General features: G+C 58.7%; 1 protein-coding gene across 2 annotated transcripts; it reads left to right on the top strand.

The window, feature by feature from the left end:
• Positions 1-15,370, top strand: FANCG (FA complementation group G). 2 transcript variants are annotated; one of them, XM_024210291.3, is made up of 14 exons: positions 1-157; positions 265-355; positions 1,439-1,570; positions 2,298-2,491; positions 4,113-4,266; positions 6,264-6,394; positions 8,339-8,485; positions 9,329-9,489; positions 9,777-9,843; positions 10,513-10,853; positions 11,061-11,101; positions 12,137-12,301; positions 12,738-12,879; positions 14,746-15,370. In XM_024210291.3, the coding sequence occupies exons 1-14, from the start codon at positions 5-7 to the stop codon at positions 14,855-14,857; spliced, it is 2,031 nt and encodes a 676-aa protein (XP_024066059.2). In that variant the 5' UTR covers positions 1-4; the 3' UTR covers positions 14,858-15,370. The 2 variants fall into 2 exon arrangements, with proteins under 2 accessions (XP_024066059.2, XP_024066060.2); XM_024210292.3 differs by having other exon boundaries at positions 12,738-12,870.
• The last annotated feature ends 4,428 nt before the right edge of the window (positions 15,371-19,798 follow it).

Raw genomic sequence — 19,798 nt, forward strand, 5'->3', positions numbered from 1 at the left:
GGAGATGGCGCAGAGGCTCCATCCCGGCGGCCGGGCGCGCTCCGGCGAGCGGAGCCGGCCCCGCGGCTCGAAGCGGGCCCGGCGCGAGGCCCCCGCGGGGGCCGGCTGCCTGCGCGCGTGGACGGAGGAGAACGACGGGCTGGCCGGGGGCTGGCGGGTAGGCGGGGCGGGGCCTGGCCGGGGCGCGGGGCGGGGGCCGGGACTGGCCGGAGCGGGACCCCCCGGCCCGGCGGGAGACCCTGACCGCGGCTTCCCTCCTTGCAGGCCAGCCGCTCCTCGGGCCCGGGCCGCGCGGCGCAGCAGGCGGCGCGGCGCTGCCGACTCGCCTTCGACTCGCTGCTCCGGAAGATCCAAGGTAGGAGGGGGCCCGCCCCGGCCCCCGCCTCCCGCCCGCGGGCTCCGACCCCAGCTCCGGCCCTGCCCTGGGCTCCGGTCCCCGCGCTCCCAGCCCGTCCCCTGTGCCTGAGGCGGGGACGGGCTGGTGGCTCCTCAGTCGCTGGGGACGCGCGGGGGCGGCAGTCCGCTGCCCACTGGGCGCCAGGGAGAGGCCCGGGGGGGCGCAGCAGCCGCCTGAGGAGGCCGATTTCCTGCGGGGAGTGTGTGTGGGGAAAGGGGGGAGCCAGGGGGGATTTGGTAGCTGCTGTCAACTACCTGAAAGGGGGTTCCAAAGAGGATGGAGCTCGGCTGTTCTCAGTGGTACCAGGTGACAGAACAAGGAGCAATGGTCTCAAGTTGCAGTGGGGGCGGTTTAGGTTGGATATTAGGAAACACTATTTCACTAGGAGGGTGGTGAAGCACTGGAATGGGTTCCCTAGGGAGGTGGTGGAATCTCCTTCCTTAGAGGTTTTTAAGGCTCGGCTTGACAAAGCCCTGGCTGGGATGATTTAGTTGGGAATTGGTCCTGCTTTGAGCAGGGGGTTGGACTAGATGACCTCTTGAAGGCCCTTCCAACCCTGATAGTCTATGAAAGAGCAAGTGGTCCTGGCAGACAGCAGAGCAGGTCACTCTTGGGAATAAGTCCCACTGCTGTCCCAGGGTCGATGTCCCCCGACAGCGCCACTAGAGAGAGGGTGTGGAAACCACGACCCACACCCGGGAGGCCAAGCGACCATTGATGCTCTGCTAGAATGGCTGAAAGGACTCTAATCTTTGTGCTGGAGGACCAAAACCCCGGAATACCTAACCAGTTGGAAGAAAACGGAGGCGCAGGCAGGCAGCCTGACGCTTCCAGATGCTGGAGGTAACCTACGCTCTTATACCTGCCTGATGCTGTTCCCGTCTATGTGATTCTAGGGCTGAGGCAGTGTATTGAGAACCAGAGCAGGAAAGATCAATTGCTGGTGCAGGGCAGCCTGATGAAATCTTCCATAGGGATTGCTGTTTGATACACCCTTCATGCCTCCAGCTAGCCTCTTGTTGCATTGGTCTCTAACTGCAGGGCTGCCAGCTGCTCTCCCCAGCCTCTCGCTGGAGCTTACTGTCCTCTACAACTCCCTGCTTTTTGCTGTTAGTGAGTCGGATGGCCTCGTCGAGGGAGAAGCAGAAAGAATCAACCATGGGCTCATTAGGGGTAAGGAAAATGCCCCATGTGTCTGAAAGGCAAGGTCACTAGGCTGGCTGGAGCAAGGCCAGGGAGGGGTGATGGAGTAAGGAGGGTGATTTCTCTGCGCTCTCATGTGAATGGCATTGGCAGCTGTCTGAGGCTAGGGGTGAGTGAAGGTGGCAGCTGCAGTGTTCTGCGTGTGCTGGAGTCTGGAGACTTGGGGCTTCAAGGGGGAACAGAAAAGCTTACAAGAAACGAAGAGCCCGAGAGAGTAGCACAGGTCACAGTGAAAACAGAAGTGTTACTAATTGACTTACAGTGATTTGGGACTGGGGGAACCTAAGAGAAATGGGCTGAAATTCAGGGAGGGAGACTCTGATAGCATTCAGGTATGTTCCCTCTTGGCAGACGTGATTGTTTAGCAGGAGTCGGCAAAGCTAATGTGGGGGCTTTGGTTCTGGGCCTGGGATACAACCGAATGTTGATAATGTGAGCGCCCATCATTCCCCAGTGCCTGTGTGGGAGAGCCCTTGTTCCTCTCTCTCCTTTTGGGGTTCTCTTCCTCTCCACCGTAGCAGGTAGAAAGCTCTTCTGTGCCTTTCCTAGAGCTAATGGAGCTTTCACTGCTCCAGGCCATGTCTAGTCCCTTCCCAAGGCAGGGCCTCTCTTTTGCTAAGGCTCTGTCAGGCTGCTGGAACGGGATCAGTCGCTGAGCAGACTGACCCGTGGTCCTGTGGCTGTTTTCCTCTTCTAGTGCTGGAGGCTTGTGGGGTGTCTGGGCAGGATCTCAGCACAGAGGAGCTCTGGCAGAAAGTGCTGCAGGATGTGACCACGGAAGAGCTGTGCGCACCTCTGCATCGACTAGGTGCTCTGCAGGGAGCGGTATGGCTGGCAGCAAACTGCCTGGGGAGTGTCACTGGTCTCTTCCGGCTCCTGAGTGACACCAAGGTAATGCCACATGGCCTCTCCCCGGCGGATCAGTGCTGGGGCAGGGACCTAGCCGCTGGCTGGTGTACGGAAGATTTGCTGTACTACACTGTGCCATGGGTCCCTCTAGTCTCATATCCCGAGTCACGTAGTGGCCAGTACCTGATGCTTTAGAGGAAAGTTTAAATCCCAGCCCCCGTATAGCACCTGAGCACTAATGTGATGCTGCCCGTACTGGAGGGGAAGGATTCCATTCTGCCCCTTGCAGGTATCACTTTGCAGCCTGGAGCATGAATCTGGTTACCCATGTCGTTCCGATGAGCTGGCCAGAGGTGTATTCCATCCTGTCTGGGACAGTCTCAGACCTGCATGTTGAGATCAGAACCCGGGCACAACTAGTTCATGTGCTGGGGGCTGTTTTCGGACCAAGAGGATCTGAGTTTGATTTCCTGCTGTTACAGTGAGTTCTGAACGGCTGTAGCATACGCTAGAGCAGGGGTCGGCAACCTTTCAGAAGTGATGTGCCGAGTCTTCATTTATTCACTCTAATTTAAGGTTTCGCGTGTCAGTAATGCATTTTAATGTTTTTAGAAGGTCTCTTTCTATAAATCTATAATGTATATCTAAACTATTGTATGTAAAGTAAATAAGGTTTTTAAAATGTTTAAGAAGCTTCATTTAAAATTAAATTAAAATGCAGAGCCCCCGGACTGGTGGCCAGGACCCGGGCAGTGTGAGTGCCACTGAAAATCAGCTCACGTGCCGCCTTCGGCATGTGTGCCATAGGTTGCCTACCCCTGCACTAGAGCAATATCTATGCAGGCCTAAATAAATGCCCACAGGTCTGTGAGAGGGGGCCGAGTTGGTATAAATATTTGTCATAAAACCATCCAGCATAAAGTGCTGTGTCAACAAAAGACCCAAGCCCATCAATGCACTCCCCATTCAGCATGAATAATTCTCTCACTGGTGCTAGAACTTTCTCCTAATGCCCAAAGTGCAGTGAATGCTCTCAAACAGTCCCCTTCTCCTGTGGGCTCTTAACGCCTGACGCAGTGAGATCCCTGGCAGGGTCGCCAAGCAAACTGGAAGGGAAGTTCGTAAGCAGACCTGCAGCTTCTGTAGCGAGTGAGTTGCTGACTGTGATTGAGAGGTAACTGTCTCCTGCTGACTGGAAAGGCGGCGAGGGCTTTTCTTCCAGCAGAGAGGCTGTGTCAATAGGGGTGAGCTGGGGAGTCTGGGTATCTCGCGCACCCAGGGCTCGTGGAACAAAGGATCTCTCCTCTGGGATTTCTCGTGTTCTGAATGGATTGCACGTGGATGCTGGTGTGCTAGGGGCAGCCCTGGAAAGCGCACTGAACTCATCCGGGGCAGGGAGGCAGGATACCAGACTAATGGTCTGATCTAGTGCAGCAGGAGGTGGGAAGAAGCTTGCTGCTGCCAGAGCGAGTGTGCGAATCGCTGCAGGAACGAGGCCAGAGGGAGGCTGCGGTGGGGCGTGGTCTGGGCACATGGAGCTCACAGTCGAAAGGCTCAAGAGGCACAATACAGCCCCCCCAGACCTGCTCTTTCTCTGGGCCCTGGGATTGGTGCCTCCAGTGCTGAGTAACCCGCTGATGTTCTCTCCCCGTGCCTTTCGCAGGGCCCGCTGCCTTCTGCCCACGGGGGTGAGAATGAGCTCCTTGCGCTTCTCAAGGCATGGAGTGTGCCTGTTGAGGGGGACACGTCGCCCCTCGTGGTGCAGAGCACCAAGGACTTGAAAGAGATACTGTGGACCTCAGCTGCCTTCCTGCAAGGTATGGTTAGAGGTGCCTTCTCCACCCCCAGGCGGGGTGCTGCTGCTCCTCCCCTTTCAGTGCCAGCCACCCTCCTGGCCCTAATGCCATTTGAGTCTGCCAGCACTGTGCCATCACCAGCTGGAATTCCCTCAGCCATTCCCTTCCCTGGAGCAACCAGCCTTGCTCCTGAAGGAAACCTGTTTCCTGCTCTTCATGTTCTTATTTGAGTTAGAGTTGCAGAATACAGACGCTCCCCGACTTACGCAAGGCGTTCCATTCCAGAACACCTTGCGTAAGTCAGGGATGTTTGCCCGACAATTACGCCAATAAAAACAACAAAAAAACACTTACGGAACTTTTTCCGTAAGTCGGGTTTGCATAACCCGGGGAGCGTCTATAAATGCCAATATCTTAGATGTGCATGTAAATTCCCTACTTCAGTTCCCCGGTTCAGCCCTGCCCTGCAATGTCACGGGGCCCCCCTTCTTTCTCGATGACTCACTCCTTCACTCAGCCATGCCCTGCAGCGTCACAGGGCTCTTAGCCTCCCCCTGTGACCCGCTCCCTGGCCCAGCTCTGCCCTGCAGCGTCACAGGGCCTCCACATATGCCTGCCCCTGTGCCCCATTCTTCAGCTGTGCCAGGGATGAGAAAGGGCCCCCATCAGGCAGAAGGCTAGCAGGGGGCTCATGGTGAGTTCAGAATGGGTTACAGTGCACCTGGGAGCCAGCTTTGCAACTTCTTGGTTAAGTTTCACTGCAGTGTGATTGGAGCCATGTCCGGCCCTGGTCAGGCCTCTTGCTTGGTCCCTGTCCTGACTGTCCTTGGAGCTCCCCAGGAGGTGAGTATTGCACTGCTCACCCTGGGGCAGCCAATTGATGGCAATGCCTCTGTGTGTTAAACAGGTAGGGCGAACTACATGTCCCAGCATGCCCTGCTCCACTCTAAGCAGCCAGCTTATTTAATGCTGGGGCCTGTCCTCTCCACTGGCTGCACTTCTGTATGCAGACAGAGGGCAAGCCTCCCCCTGCATAACCCTGGTGTAGAGGGGGATGCAGATGGCTTTCCCTTTGTGTATTCCAAGTCCTAGCAGAGCAGACATAACCGTACTGGGCCAAAGGGCGGAGTTCCAGAGTCGGGAGGGAGGTTTGAGATGGCTAGCGAGGGAGGTAGTCAGTGATGCTGTCTCACATGGCGCTGTATAAAGCATGCCAGACTCCCGGCAGAGTCTGTTCCCTGTGGAGCTCCCGGCCAGAGGCCCAGAAGACCCAGCACTGCCCGGGGTTAGCGTTATAGCTGGAAAATTCCCAGGTGGCTGTGCCCTCGGGAAGAGAGGGAGCGTGTGGGCCAAATGTTAATTGGGAGGCAGTTTCAGGCAGGTGGGGTAGTGCCCAGGCAGGAGGGATGCCTAGCGTGTGAGGGGTTGAATGCGTAAATAGATCACAATAAACGACTGTCCCAAGGCGGGTTCCCGGCCAGTGGCCTAGACGCAGGTGGAGCCTTTGAGTTAGTGACTGAGAAAGGGGCAGGTCTGGAGACCAGAATCGGAATGATCCCACCGAGCTGCAGGCTTCAGCTCTCGCCCCAGCACAGTCCCGGCTGACCCTGCCTGCCTGCTCCCTGGCGGCATCTCGGCTAAGGCTCTGCAGGGGAATATGAATCCTCCTGGGATTGGTACGCCCCTGCCCAGCCTGGCTGGCTCTTGGCAATCCTCGTTGCAATGGCAGTGATGTTCCCGTAGCACGTGCATGGTGCTGCGCAGTGTGCTGCAGGGGTCGGGAGGTCGCAGTCCCATGGCAATGGCAGGGTATGGCGCAGACGGCTATAACGTGGTGTGAGACATGCACTGAGTGGGGAGGGTCGTTGAAGCAGGAATACTGCGTGGGACCAGATGGGAGGGGGTGCAGGGAGTGCTGGTCACCGTGCCATTCCAGGCCCGTGGGATAGTGTGAAAGGCAGAGCCTACAGGGGGCGAAGGAGGTGGAGCAGGGTGAACGTTTTGTGTGTGTGTTTCAGGTTTGCAGGGCCTGGAGGCTGGGAATCTCCCCACAGCTCTCTCCCTGCTCCAGGCAGCTGCATCCGGGTTCTGCTCCAAGAGGGTCCTGGCCCAGATCTACACCTGCATCGGCTGCTGCACTCAGCAAATGGTAACAGGCTGGGACCTGTCTCCCTCGAGCAGGGGGCAGGGAGGGTACAAGAGCCAGTGCCTCCATCGCCCCAAGGAGAGCCTGCGTGTGGGCTGGCAGAGGTGTGGGAGGAGACTGGGTGAACGTCTGTTCTGTGTACGCGTGCTGCACTGGACAGGGGGAGCAGGGTCTCTTGGGCCCCCAGCCTCCTTGGGAAGTTGCTGCCTTAGTTTCCCACAACAAGACTGGCTGCACTAGCCAGTGTCTGCTGCCTCCCGAATACCCCCTGCCCCATGGCGGGTGTGAGCGCCATGGTGGGGTCGAGCAAGCCCAGCTCGATGGGAGGGGAGCACTGGTGCCCTGCAAGGGCCCAGCACAGAGTGAGTCATCCCAGTGAAAGAGGGGGGGTTGGGAAGAGGGGCTGTGAGTGACCCGGTCGTTGGGCTGGAGTTACTGGAGACCTGTGGGCTAGAACTGCCGGGATGTATTGATCTAATGTTATAGTGGGCTGTTGGAAAAACAAGCAAGGAAGCAACATACTGGATCTTGATAAGCAACTTCCAAACAAACAATAGGGGAGGCGATTAGAGGACAGTGGCCTACTTCCAGGCCCCAGGGCCACAGCTGTTCTGCCAGTGCTGGGCACAGAGAGATCAAGGGAACACGAAACAGATAAAAGGGGGGAGGTGTTAGTTGCGAGGCCTGAGACCTGAGAAGGATGCTTAGAGGTGCATTTACCCTGGTAACATATGACTGGTAGGAGCCCATGTGCAAACTGCCCCTTGGGGATTGTGCTGACCCCCCACCCACCCCCCACCCCGGTACTGTCTGTATGGGGGATCTGCTCGGGGGCACTGACCCAGACACCAGTGGGGATAAATCTGCCTTGGTGCCCGGGAGAAGGACAGGGGCACTTCTCCAGCAGGGCTTTTCCGGCTCTCAAGTCCGAGTCTGTTCCCTGGTCTCTGATCCCACTGCCCCAGAGGGAAATCCAGTAGCGGTTCCTGTGGAGGACGGATCCTGTACTGACACGGCAGGAAGCGGGACCTGGGGCTTGCTGGGCTGAGGAGCTGGTTTCCTTCGGATCCCCAGAGTGACTGACAAGCAGAACGGCTCAAAGTGACCGAGTCTTGGGTGCTTGCCTGGCCCTCATCACTGCAGAATTGGGTCCCTGCCCCGTGGGGGTCTCACTTCGAAGGACAAACCTGTTCTGGTTCTTCCTGCCCTGGGAGAGCTGCCCGGGGCGGGCTGCTTGTCACTGAGCGGGAAAGTGAGCCCAGAGCTGAGGCTGTGCAGTCCGAGGGGTTGGAAAGCAGAGGGCGGGGAGGGTCACAGTGGGGCAGGGAGGGAGGCCCACTCCCATAGGGCAGTGTGGAAGCTTACAAAGACCCTGATCCTGAAAAGTGCTACGCACCAGTGACATCTGTGGGTGCTGAGCCCAGGGGCAGCAGTGGGGCTGGAGGTGAGGGCAGAGTGGAGGAGATGGGATGTGACTTTGGAGAGTCTGGTGCTTACTGCCCCAAATTCATCCCGGAGAGCCATGTCTGTTCTTGGTGGGTGCAAGAACTGGGTCCTCACCGTGCTGTCTGGCCTGGCTGACGCCACCGGGACGTGTCCTGATCTGCAGAGGGGTGTGCGGCAAAGGGAGTGGCACGGGTGGGGGAGGCGTTGCCACAGCAGGGATGTGGTCTAGAAACTAGAGTGCCAGATGGTTGGGCTTGGGTTTCCAGCCCCAGGAGGTGACTGCAGCTGGGCAGTGGGAGGGGTTCAGGTTAGCCAGCATTGAGACCCTCCCCCACCGCTCCAGGCCCAGCTTGGTGGCTGCTCTGATTCCGCTCCCCCAGTCTTTGGGGGCAGGGCGACCTCAGGCAGCGTCAGGTTCCCTGGAACGTTGTTTTCCAGGTGATATTCCAGCCATGTCAGCAATGGCTGATTATGCTGCGTGTGATTCTCTCCCGCCCCCAGGGCAAGCCTCAGACTGCTCTGCAGCACTTGAAGCGGGCGCTGCAGGTGGATTTCCAGTGCCTCTCTGCCCTGTCCCAGGCGGCGCTGGTGTACCGCCAGCTGGGGGAGACGGACGCAGAGTTGGAGGCCCTGGCTCTGCTGTACAAGGTTTGTCTCTTCCCAAGGTGAAGCATCACAAGCCAGGTGGCTGCATTGATGTCTCTGGTCCAGCTGTGCCTGTGCAGAGCCTCCTGCCCCCCCCACCTCCAACATGAACTCTACCCCTGCAGGGGGGCAGGGTCAGTCTGGCCACTCAGAGCCCAGTGGTGGCTGCTGCAGGCACCACCTCAGGCATGCTGGGCCTCCAGCACCCAGGCTAGAAATGGAGGAGTCCCGCTGCCTGATGCACCCTGCTCAGCAGGTGGACGCTGGCCAGTGCTAGGTAATCAAGGGTTGGGCTGTTGGACCAGCCGCAGGAGCAAGGTACATCTCACCAAGTGTATGAACTAGGAAGCGGATTGAAGGAGGTGACAGTTCAGTGCCCAGTGAGAACTGCTTTCAGTGACAGGCGTGTGGTGGTGAGGGGCACGTGTAGCGCTGGGGGCTCACTGGGCACGTAGTAGACAGTTAATTTTCCTGCTCCTGGTTTGTAATGAAGTGCCAATGTGGGACTGAAGACAGATTTCCCGAGCTCCTGACAACACGGGACAGGGCTGACCAGGCCCACCGCCCTTCCGAGGGGAGAAACTGTCCCATGCTGCTCTGGGAGCACTGATCTTTAATTCTCTCTGCTCTGAGTGGCTATTAGAGATCCCCCAACACAGGAGTTTGCCTGTCCTCTCCACACTGAGGCACTTGCCTCTGTTCTCCACCCCAGAGGTGGCTGCGTTTCAGCGGGTGGGAGGTTGAGAGGCCCTCTAGGGGATGGTGCCGGAGCAGTGAGCGATATAGACTGGCTGGACCAGGATATCTGTAGGTGAACTGACTCCTCCCCCTCCCTCCTCCCCGCAGGCTCTGGAGACCCCCGCTCAGGAGGCTGTCTCCATCGATCCTTGCTTTCTAATCCGAACGGAGCTCCTTGTTCACACCCCGGCCCTGGCATCCCTGTTCAGCCGCAGCCACCCGTCGGAAGTGAAGTACCTGCTGGCGCAGCGATGCCTCCAGGCTGGCAGGTAAAGCACTTCCCACCCCCTGCTCACCTGTGACCCTCCCATCTCTGGGCGCCCAGGTAAACCCCTATTCAGCATCGCCCTTGTGTCTGGGTGGTGACGGAGCAGCAGTTACCCCCCTGCAGGCTCCGCCCTCCTCGCGGGGACCAGTACCACTGGCTAGAGTCAAGCGGGAGGCTGCTTGCACAGCTCTGCTGGCTGCTGCTCTCCTCGGGGTCGTCCCTGTCCCCCAAGGGCCAGGCTGCTCCCTGGCTGCTTGAGGTACCTCCTCACATCGCTCTCTGTCGCAGGGTGGGTGAGGCAGTGGAGCATTACCTGGATCTTCTGGCTCTGCTGCAGGAGGGGCCGCAGCACCAGGTAAGCCTCTTGGGAAGGAATCCACATGGTGTGTTGGGGTGACTGGGTTCCCGTCTTCGGACTCCCTGGGATTCGGCAGGGCAGCTCCCTGCATCCCTCCAGCTAGCGTCTCCTCTACCTGCCCGGAGTCTCTGCAGGGACAGAGCCCTCACCTCTCCCTGGAGGGCACCCTGAGCCGCAGAGCACGAGGGGGCAGAGTCAAGGCTAACGGGCTGGCCTGGGGTTCGAGAGGCGGTGTGGAATGGATGCGGGGGGGAGCTCACCCACACAGTACATGGGCCCCGCCCCCACGTTTTCAAACTGGACTCTGAATTTGGGTGTCGTGAGACAGCAAGAGGCTGCGTGCCTGCCCTGCAGCTGTGAGCACTCGGCACCTCTTCCGGTCAGGCCGAGGCGCGCACCGCGAGAGAGCTCCGGGGAGGGCTGGCCTAGAGCTGTGTGAACGGGAGAGCTGCCCCTTCTGTGCTGTGGCCCCACGTCTCCGCTGGCTTCGGGAGCCCCTGCCCGGGGCCCATTGGAGCCTGTGACACTTGCTCCTCACTCGGCCTGTGGAGTGGCCGCTGCTGAGCCCCGCGAGGTGCCCCCAAGTGCCGGGTGGCGCACGCTGCCCCCAGTCTCCTAGGTGGCGCTGCGGGTGCTGAGGGTGACGCGGTTGCTCTCGCTGCCCAGGTGCCCCTGCACGGCAGGTCAGCTCTGCCCAGGATCCCGGAGGTGTTCCTGGAAGCTGCGTCCGCCCTCGAGCAGCTCGGGAGGTACCAGGACGCCATAGCTGTGTGTGAGGAGATCATCAGTCGAACGGATGACCTGATCCCGGAGACGCTGCGGATCGAATTGGACTCTGGTGCTGGAGGGGAGGCGCCAGGGAGGGCAGGCTCCCCTTCACCTGGCATCCCACCCCAGCAGAGAGAGAGCCTGCGCTGCATCGTGTGGAGGGCAGCTGCGTATCTGCACCAGGGCCGGGCTTGGGCCAGGCTGGGGGAGAGCAAGGAAGCCATAACACGGTTTACCAGGTGACTCCATCTGCCGTGGAGGGGAGCTGTGGGGCCATTTGCAGAGTGGGGGGTGCGAGGCCCCCCCGTGCAGTGGCTCTGGGGCAGCATAGAGCTCAGCGGTGTTGGCTGTGGCACTCTCATGCTGGGCTGGGCTGAGCCATGGCTTTGATGTGACCTCCCCCACCGGGAAACGGCACAGAAATGACTTTGACCTTTCCCCTGCAGGTGCCTTAATGTCCTCCTGAGAGTCCAGCTCGTGAGCGCAGGTACGGTACAGCCCAGCCCGCCCGCTGCGGTTCCTGCATGGGAGGGACCAGCCTGGGGGCTGGCTAGTGCCTGGCCGGGGCTCTGAACCTGGAAAGCACCATGGTAACGCTCAGTAGCAATAGGGGGATTAAACAAGGCCCCATGCCCAGCAGGAAAGTACCTGTCTCCTTGCCCTGAGCATCAGCAGAGACTGGCGGGTGGGGTGGGGTGGGGGAAGCTCAGCTCTGCTCTTTGCCTGTGTTCTCAGACCACCCGCTAATGACAGTCAACAGCTGTGGCTTGAGGAGACATGAGGAGAGTCCGGGTTCCAGGGAATGGATTTGGGTTAGGTCTTTAAGTGGCTTTTCCTGGAGAATTAGCCTGGTTATGAGATAATTGTGGCTGGTCCTTATCTGCCTCCATCCCTGTAAGATCTGTGCGGGGAAGGGATCTACAGTCAGGCTGATTGAAACACTTAACCTTTGGAATGAACGTCATTAACAAGCAGCTTTTGCTGTTCATTCAGCTTTCCTCCCTCTTCAGCAAAGGGCAGGGGAGCGCCCAGCCCACCTCTCAGGGGTCTTCAAGGAGAACTCCAGACAAACGTCAGACTTGTCATTCCCAATAGAGCCTAGGTGCAAACCAGCAGGTAGCTTCTCCCCTGGCAGAGTCTCTTTACACACCAGGAGGAATCCCAAGAGCCCAAGCCACGTTTTTCCCTTTGCTGGCCACCGTTAAGCCACAGCTGATCCTGCCCAGGAAGCGGCTTTGGACCCTTCCCTGCCTTTGCCCTGCGGCGTCTCCTGGGCCCCTTCCCTTCAGGGAGGTCCCCTGCACAGGCTCTTAGACAGGCCGCCCTGTGACCCCAGCCTCCCCACCGGAAGCCTTTTTGCTGCACCGTGTTCAGCTGGGAGCCTGTGCTGCCCTCCCAGCAGAGCTCTCAAAGGGGTGGGGGAGTTGGAAATATCCCCAGGCCAGCGCTGCCAGCCTGGGGATATGGGGAGCGCTGCCCAGCGGACACCGCAGCCACGTGTGGGGTGTTCTTTCCATGCCAGCCAGCATCCAGAGCAGCGAGGAGATGGCAGAGGCCCTGCCAGAGGCAAAGGTGCTCCAGAAGATCAGGTTGCTGGCTCTCCTCGGACGAGGCTCCCAGTTCCAGGAGCTGGGTCGGGACAAAGAAGCTTTGATGAATTTCCAGCACAGTCTGCAAGTTTGCCCAGGTACCAGAGGCTCGTATTGCTGGGGGCGGGGTGTAGCCTGTGGCCTGCTCTGACTTCCTGGCGCTATGGGCCCAGGAAGTTAAGCCAATAAGCCCTGGAGCCTGCTAGGTTATGGTGACGCTCTCCCACAATCCCCTGGGTTCCCTCCCAGCTGCAGTGCCATTCAGCAAGGCTGCCTCTAACCCAGTCCGACCAGGCCTGGCTGAATACACCAGAGTGCCTTTGGTTTCCATGGCAAACTCTGTCCTGGTGAAGAGTGCTGGCCTCTCAGCCCTGGGGGGGATTTTGGGCCAGTGACCCATCTGGGAAAGGCTCCCTGTTCCATAGCTATGCCGCTCCTGGCTCTCAGCCTCCTGGATGGTTCAGAAACCCCCACAGAACTCCCCCTAATCTGCACAGTCCCTGGTGTTGGCTGAGGTCCCTCTGTGTCTTGCAGGTGACCCTGCTGCCACCTCTCACCTGCTGCGAGCTCTGTGGAAGCTGAACCGAAGGCAGGAGGCTGCTGCTCTCTGGCAGAAGTTGCACGCGGACGCTGCCCCGGCAGACGGACAGCAGGAAGCACCGGGGAGGTGTGTAAGGTGCTTGGTGGCTGCGGCTATCGCTAGGCCTAGGAGCTAGCTCCAGAGCTGCCGGGTTGAGGTAACCAAAGCGCTCTGCGCTGTGTGGCACTAAGGGCTTGCCCGGCTCTGGACCTCAGCGCCTGTCTGGGCTACTCCTGCACACGAGTCCTCCCACCCTCACAGGGCGCAGGAGGTGGGTGCAGAGCTGAGCCCGCTGCACAGCATCTGGGGCGGTCATTTCCCAGTGAGACCCCTGCAGCCCATCCACCTGCTGTGTTCAGCTCTGACTTCTAGCAACGCCCACACGGGCGGCTCCGGACCATCGATCCCAGGGTGTGCCACTGGCCTCAATTGTTACTGCCCAGCGAACCCCTCCCCTGAGAGCCCAGAGCAGCAGCTTGTTAGCCTGGGACTGACACCTGGGAACTGGCTGGCTCGAAGGGAGCTTGAGGGCCAGGTCAGGGTGGATTTCCTGCAGCAGAGCATGGAGTGAGCCACAAGTCTTCCTGATCCCCATGGGACCCACCTCCACTCTGGGCTGGCATGGGACCTGCTGCTTTCATGTCTTTTTGCCCTGTTGGGCTTGAAGTCAGCAGGTGGATTTCAGGAGGGCATGTCTATGGGCAGAGAGGAGGGAGCTGGCATGGAGCCCATAGGTGGGAAAGAGGGTCAATCCCCAGGTGGGAGGGTCCAGCAGGGCATGGGATTCCTTGTGGAACAGGGAATGGGGCCTGACAGCCAAAACCGCAGTGCTGTCCCTGCTGGGACCCTGAGCCCAGCTTCCTTTCAACCTGATCCCAGTGATTTCAGATCCAGTTCTGCTGCCCGCTATTCGAAAAAGAGCTTGGTAAATTGTAGCGGGATGAGAGAAAAGCCCCGAGGATAGTTAAAGGGTTGATTCAGGGATCTCAGGCCGCTTAGCTTCACAAGGGGAAGGCTCTGGGGTGACTGGATCAGTCTATAAGTACCTACTCGGGGAGCAAATCTGTAATACTGGGCTCTTCAGTCTTGCAGCGAGAGGTCTAACACGGTCCAATGGCTGGTCGTTGAAGCTAGACACGATCAGACTGAAAAGCTGTCCCTTATTTCTAACAGTGGGGGACATTCCCCCGGAGCAATTTACCAAGGGGTGGGAGATTCCCCATCACTGACACTTTTTAAATCCAGATGGGATGTTTCATTAAAAGCTCGGCTCTAGGAATTATCTGGAGGAAGCTCTCTGGCCTGTGCTCTACAGGAGGTCAGACTAGATCATAGTGGTTTCTTCTGGCCTTGGAATCTGTGAATCGTGCGAATAACACCCCCTATTTCCCTCTTCCACCCTTGGGAATTCCCACGGCCTGTACAGCCGTGTCTTCACTGGGAAAAGGGCTGTTTTTACCGGGTGTTAAGATGCTGCTGTCGACAGCCCAAGTTGTAATTCTAACCTGTTGCTGGGGGTGAACCCTACGCTGCCCGGTGTGGTTCATCTCCACCCACTAGCACAAGCTAAAACAACGGATGCCGTGTCTGCCCTAGGACGTTAACATGTTAAAAACACCTTTATTCTAGTGTGGCCGTGGCCTGTGTCGCCAGCCCTGGGTGGAGAGGATGGAGTATGTGGTGAGGTCAGAATTACCCCTTGCCCCAGGGCTGCTGTCTGAGCTGAAGCAGCTCCTGCCCTGGGACTAAGGAGCTTGGACAGAGTGGTGTGGGATGAACCTGCTGCTAGGAATTCTCTCCTGCCCGTGCCCGTCTCCGGAGGCAGCTCAGACTGGAATGCTGCCGTGGGTCGGTTACAGCGTCTGTCTGCGATCCCAGCTGTTGTCACTCCCCCGCCAGCTGTCCTTTCTTCCCATACCCAAATAGGCCTTGCTCCCTAACCGGTCCCCTGGTCTCTTTCAGGCCCTACCCGCTGTACCTGGTGTCGTGTCTAAAGCAGGTGAACCTCCCACACGATGAGTCTCTGGCTAGGAGTCTGCAGGACTATCTGAGGACCAGTGGCCAGGATCCTTAGAGCCATCCCCGTCTCTCTCCCTCCCCACAGTCACGCAACTGCTAAAATCTCCTTCCCTGCAGAGGGCAGCAGGATGGCATTATGCTCTGATGGCTTTCCCAGGACTCTGACTTGCCCTTGGGCAGAAGAACTCTTCCTAGCCAAGGCACCGAAGCACAATGAAGCTATTTTTTTGGTAATAAAAAGGACGCGGGAGTCGGCCACGCCCCAGTGTGTTCGGCTTACGCACACTCTTCTAAACCTCTCCTGGACTGTCTACGTTAAGAGTGAAGCATTGTGTGCTGCAGGGCGCTTGCCCAGGCGCTGTCGGGAATGGCATGAGCCTCCTGCCTCCATGTCCTCTCGCCGTGGAGAGTGGGGCTGCCTGCGTGCTGGATCCATTGGGCCATGCCTACCGTAGGAGCACAGGTGTGTGTTTTAACACATTATCACCTAGTGTCGACAGGGCAAGCTGTAGTTCTAACCCCTGGTCCCTGCTGACCTGGCGCCGGAGCCAGCACTAAATGTGGGCGTTCCTGGTACCGAGCTCCTCCGCCTTTCTGTCTGAGCCGCAGCAGCTTCCCCCAACTACGCTGCACCCAGGGGCTGCAGGGGGGAGCAGTTCTCAGGGTGAAGGCAGCTTAGAAATGTCTCAGTGGAGAGAGGCGGGGCAGGGCAGGGTACGCATGTTCTCTTCAGTGAATGTCACAACGGACCAGGGAGGCCATGGCTGTGCTGGCTGGATTGTCAGGCCAGGGCAGGAGGGGGTCTGCTCAGGTATGGCTCTGCATCGGCACATGCCGGGCCTGGGCTGTGGGGAGAAGAGGGATCAGACCTAGCTGCCCTGGGGAGCTCTAAGCGGGGGTGGGGAAGGGTCTGGCATGGAGGAGAGGATCGGCTCCATGTGTAATCATAAGGCAGATGCGCTGGGAACTGCAGGGCTCTCTGTGCTTGGTGGGCTGATCTCCAGTGTTGGGCAGGAGCTCTCCCTGGGGCCGGCCATACAGGGTTTGTGTGGGGAGCTGCAGAGGGGATCTCTGCTCGGTGGGTTGGGAAGGCACAGGGCTGGGGGAGGGTGCCCCTAGCTGCAGGGTCTGAGTCTCCTGAGTCAGGGGGTCTCTGGGAGGGGGTGTGCAGCCTGTCCAATCAGGAGGGAAGTGCATAGGCTCCTAGCCAATCAAAGTCAGGCGCTGCAGCTTCATGACCACCTGTGGTGTGAGGGGGGCAGGGGTGTGACCATGGAGTGGGGGCTTGTCTGGCTGGCCAGTCTGCCGCAAGCATGGGCCTGGGGCACGGTCGTGAGAAGCAATGGCAGTGGGCCGCTGATTGAGCCTCTAAGGAAGGGGGTGACACCCCCAGGGAGAGAGCTAGGGGGCAGGGCCTGCCCTGGGGGGGACCCTTCATAGAGTGAGGGAGTTGACACCCCCTCCCCCCAAGCAGGGGACCCTCCTAGATTGAGGTGCCTCTGGGTCATATTCCCCCTCATGTGCGTAGGGTGAGACTGACTGGGGAGATTCACACCCCCCCCCCCCCAACACACACACACAGAGGTCTCTGGGGCTAGTCCCCAATAACGTCGCTGTGCCCCTGTTTTTTCAACTTCGTCTTTTCTAATGTATAAGTGAGTAATATTTCTCGCGTTTTTAAGGAAAAAGACACAATCTCCAGTAGTTGTAGGTGTTCTCCTGTAAACGTTTTGCTTCTCTACCAAAGAAAACTAGAGAGAGGGACAGGGAAGTAATGAATCAGTTCATTAATCTGAAGAGAACAAACCTATAGAAGGCTAAAACTGACACCCTGAATAACTGATAGAAGCAGCAACTGTCTAATCAATGAGAACTGCCGTCGAGTTCAATCAGTTCACCCCTGAAATGGAACTGAAAGGCGGTGGGAGGAAATCGTTTTTCCCAGAGCGTAATTAGCCTGCGGAACTCTCTGCCACAGGCAGTCAGCAAGGTTCAGAACTTGGTAAGCTTCAAAGAGTGATGGTGCGGAGCAGGCAGGCGCTCAGTTCCCAAGGCCTCTTCCGGTGCTACAGGGAAAGCTGGGGCTTGGCCTTAGGAGAGGGCAGCTCAGGGTCGACTCTGCAGGGATCAGAGCCTGCGGGGGGCTGCAAACCTGCAGCTTGGCTCGCTGAGCCCCTCCCAGCTTGGCTGGCCCCCCAGTCCCATTCCTCTCCCCTGGGGCTGGGTGGCTCCAGTGCTTGCTACGGTAGGGAGGTGAACAATGGAGGATGCTGGGGGTTCTCCCTGCATAGATGGGGGGCTCTGGGGGGAGGGCACGGTGTCCCTGTCTGTGTAGGGTTTTTATAGGTTCCAAGGCCAGAAGGGACCCCTGTGGCCACCTGGTCTGACCTTCTGTATAACACAAGCCCCTTGGACTGCCATGAATTAGTTAATTGCTGTTTGAACTAGAGCAGATCTTTTAGGGAAACATCCCAGCTTGATTTGAAAATGGTCAGTGATGGAGAATCTGCCACACCCCTGTCACTGTTAAAATTTTACACTTTATTCCCAGTCTGAATCTGTCTAAGCAGCACATGTGCACAGGCTGGGCACTCCCGCCTTAGGTGTCCTGTCTCTGGCCTGCTCTGCTCTCCCTAGGGCCACGCTCCCTCTCCCCCTCAGGGGCTGGGATCTGCCTGGGGAGCCTTCCCGCTGCAGCAGAGCCCTCGGGGCTCGGGCAGTGCTGAACAGCTCCTCCAGGCCAGCGGCGAGCCAGCATGGCCACGGGGTGCTGACTGCAGCTGATGCGATGGGGGCTGAGTCTCTAGGGCACGGTGTGTGCTGGGCCAGGGCTGCACAGCATCTGCTTCTCCACTGGGCACATGCTGCCACCATGGGAAGGGAAAGAGGCTGATCCAGTGCCCCCCGTCCCATGCTGATCGGTTACTGGAGGGCTCCATGACCATCCCTGTCCCCAGCCGGCTGCACGAATAAACTATATTCTCCTGCTGGAGAGCAGCAGGGGCTGAATTTGACGGGTGCCAACAGAGACCCGAGCAGGGCCTGGCCGACTTCCGGAACAGTGGCGGGTAGATGAAATAGCTCGGCACCCAGGCTGCTGTTAGGACGGCTCATTCCCCTGGTTGCCCGCCTGCATTTTTGGCATAGAGGCTGGTGGTTTTGTTGCACAGAGGAAGGGTTTAACCTGGCACTTGGCTGGTGCAATAGGAGATCAGCATTAATCTCCTTTGTGCTCTTACAGGGGGGCTAACACGACATGAGCGTTTAAAGCCCGTGTCATTGATGGTGACGTTGCCCAGGGTGGGGCCCGTGGCATGTGTGTTGGACACGCCACTGCTCTGATGTCGTGGGACGCCTGTGCGTGTCAGGGCTGGGAGCTGAAGGGAGATACCACTAGGCTGTAGCACCCAGCGGCTCCAGTCAGAGTCAGGACCTCCTCATGCTGGGCACTGCCCAAAGACGGAGGCGGGCATGGCCCCGAAGAGGGGACAGTGGGAGGCGAGAACGTGGGCTGTGCCGATGTTAGATGAGATTATGCGTGGGGCTGTGCTGGGTGTAGATGGTAACAGCCGGATCCGGGGAGGTTCCAGTTAGCTGTACACGGGCGTGAGGCAGGGCCAGCGCCGCTGGGGGTGGATTTTGAGAGTCCACACCAGCTGTATGGTAGCATCAAACCCTGCTCTGAGCTGGCATGTGCACACGTGGACTTTGCTGCCCTCTCCTGACCACATGGCGGAATGTCAGCGCAGCGTCCACGGCCCAGGGCACAGACTGCGGCAGGCGGCCGGCGACCTGGGTGCTTGTTTATATCCAATTAGCTGAGAGCCTCTGCCCTATGATCCGGGTTCCAGCTGGTCCTGTGCCCGCACAAGAGCCAAGCCAACAGCTCCTGTGCCTTTGGGTGGGACAGCCCTCCGGCTCCAGGATGATGTGGCTCTGCCCTGGGAAGGGAGCGACAGCAGCCCCTGATCGTCGTTGATTTCTGCCCGTGCCCAGAGCTGTGCTATGTGCCTCCCAAAATACGGGCTAGGAGCTGACCCCCTAAAGGGGCCTGAAGCGGCGGGGCGGGGGAGTGATGCCAGCGGGATGGGGAGAGCCAGGGGGTGCTGTCTGGCTTTGTGACTGAACGGATGGCTCAGCTGGGGAATTCCCTGTTGGCATGGCAGCAGATACGAGCATTAAGGGTGCTCTTGCCATTGGGAGGGTGGGGGGGGGACCAGCAGATCAGCCCAACCCTCTCCATGCTACTCCTGGCCAGCAACGTCCCTGGACAATGTCACTTTTCGCCCTGCCGCTGGCAGGCTTCGGTCACTGGTGATGTCAGTAATGCCCCCTCAGCTCCCTGTGCCCTGGCTCGGGGAGTTGCCATCACAAAGGCAGAGTGACTGTGTTTCCCGGGGGTGGGGTTGACAGAATCAGCATTTGTTAGCTTCAGGAAAAGCAGTGTACGCTGCACGTTGGCTGGCCCAGCTCCCCCGCCCCAGGTGTGATCCGGCCCAACAGCGCTGTGCTGGCAAAGGACGCTAGTGCCAGTGCCGTTGTACTGGCCGTACTGCACTCTTGTCGGGTTTAAGTTACATCCGCACTTGGGTGCTCCGCTGGACTAGTAACCCAGCATAGCCACACTGGCACAGCGCTCCAGATCTGGTGGAGATCTGGTCTAAGAGTGAACATGGCAGAACATGCCGTTCAGAACCGACAGCTCATTGGATCAGTCTCCCCATCATTGGCATTGATCCATTTCCTCTCCTCCCAAAAGGAAGGGCTCTCCGCCTGCCAGAATCACTGTAATGCAATGCTAAACTGTATTACACTGTTCAGCCACTGGGGCGGGGTGCTGAAACAATTTTCATAGAGGGGGTGCTGAGAGCCATAAACTGTAAACCCTGTATATAATGGAAACCACTTCAAGCCAGGGGGTGCTGCAGCACCCCCCGCCCCCTTTGTTCCAGCACCTAGGCACTAGGGCGTGCTGTGTGCAACATACCCTACTTAA

The sequence above is a fragment of the Terrapene carolina genome, unplaced genomic scaffold (genome assembly GCF_002925995.2).
Source record: "Terrapene carolina triunguis isolate 2854851 unplaced genomic scaffold, T_m_triunguis-2.0 Scaffold998, whole genome shotgun sequence".
Taxonomy (NCBI): Eukaryota; Metazoa; Chordata; order Testudines; family Emydidae; genus Terrapene; species Terrapene triunguis.

Bases quoted from the DNA above. Each gene is read 5' to 3' on its own strand.
- FANCG (XM_024210291.3), top strand. From the start codon at position 5: ATGGCGCAGAGGCTCCATCCCGGCGGCCGGGCGCGCTCCGGCGAGCGG. The intron at 12,302-12,737 runs GTACCAGAGGCT...TGTGTCTTGCAG, and splicing joins CAGTCTGCAAGTTTGCCCAG to GTGACCCTGCTGCCACCTCT. The intron at 12,880-14,745 runs GTGCTTGGTGGC...GGTCTCTTTCAG, and splicing joins GCACCGGGGAGGTGTGTAAG to GCCCTACCCGCTGTACCTGG.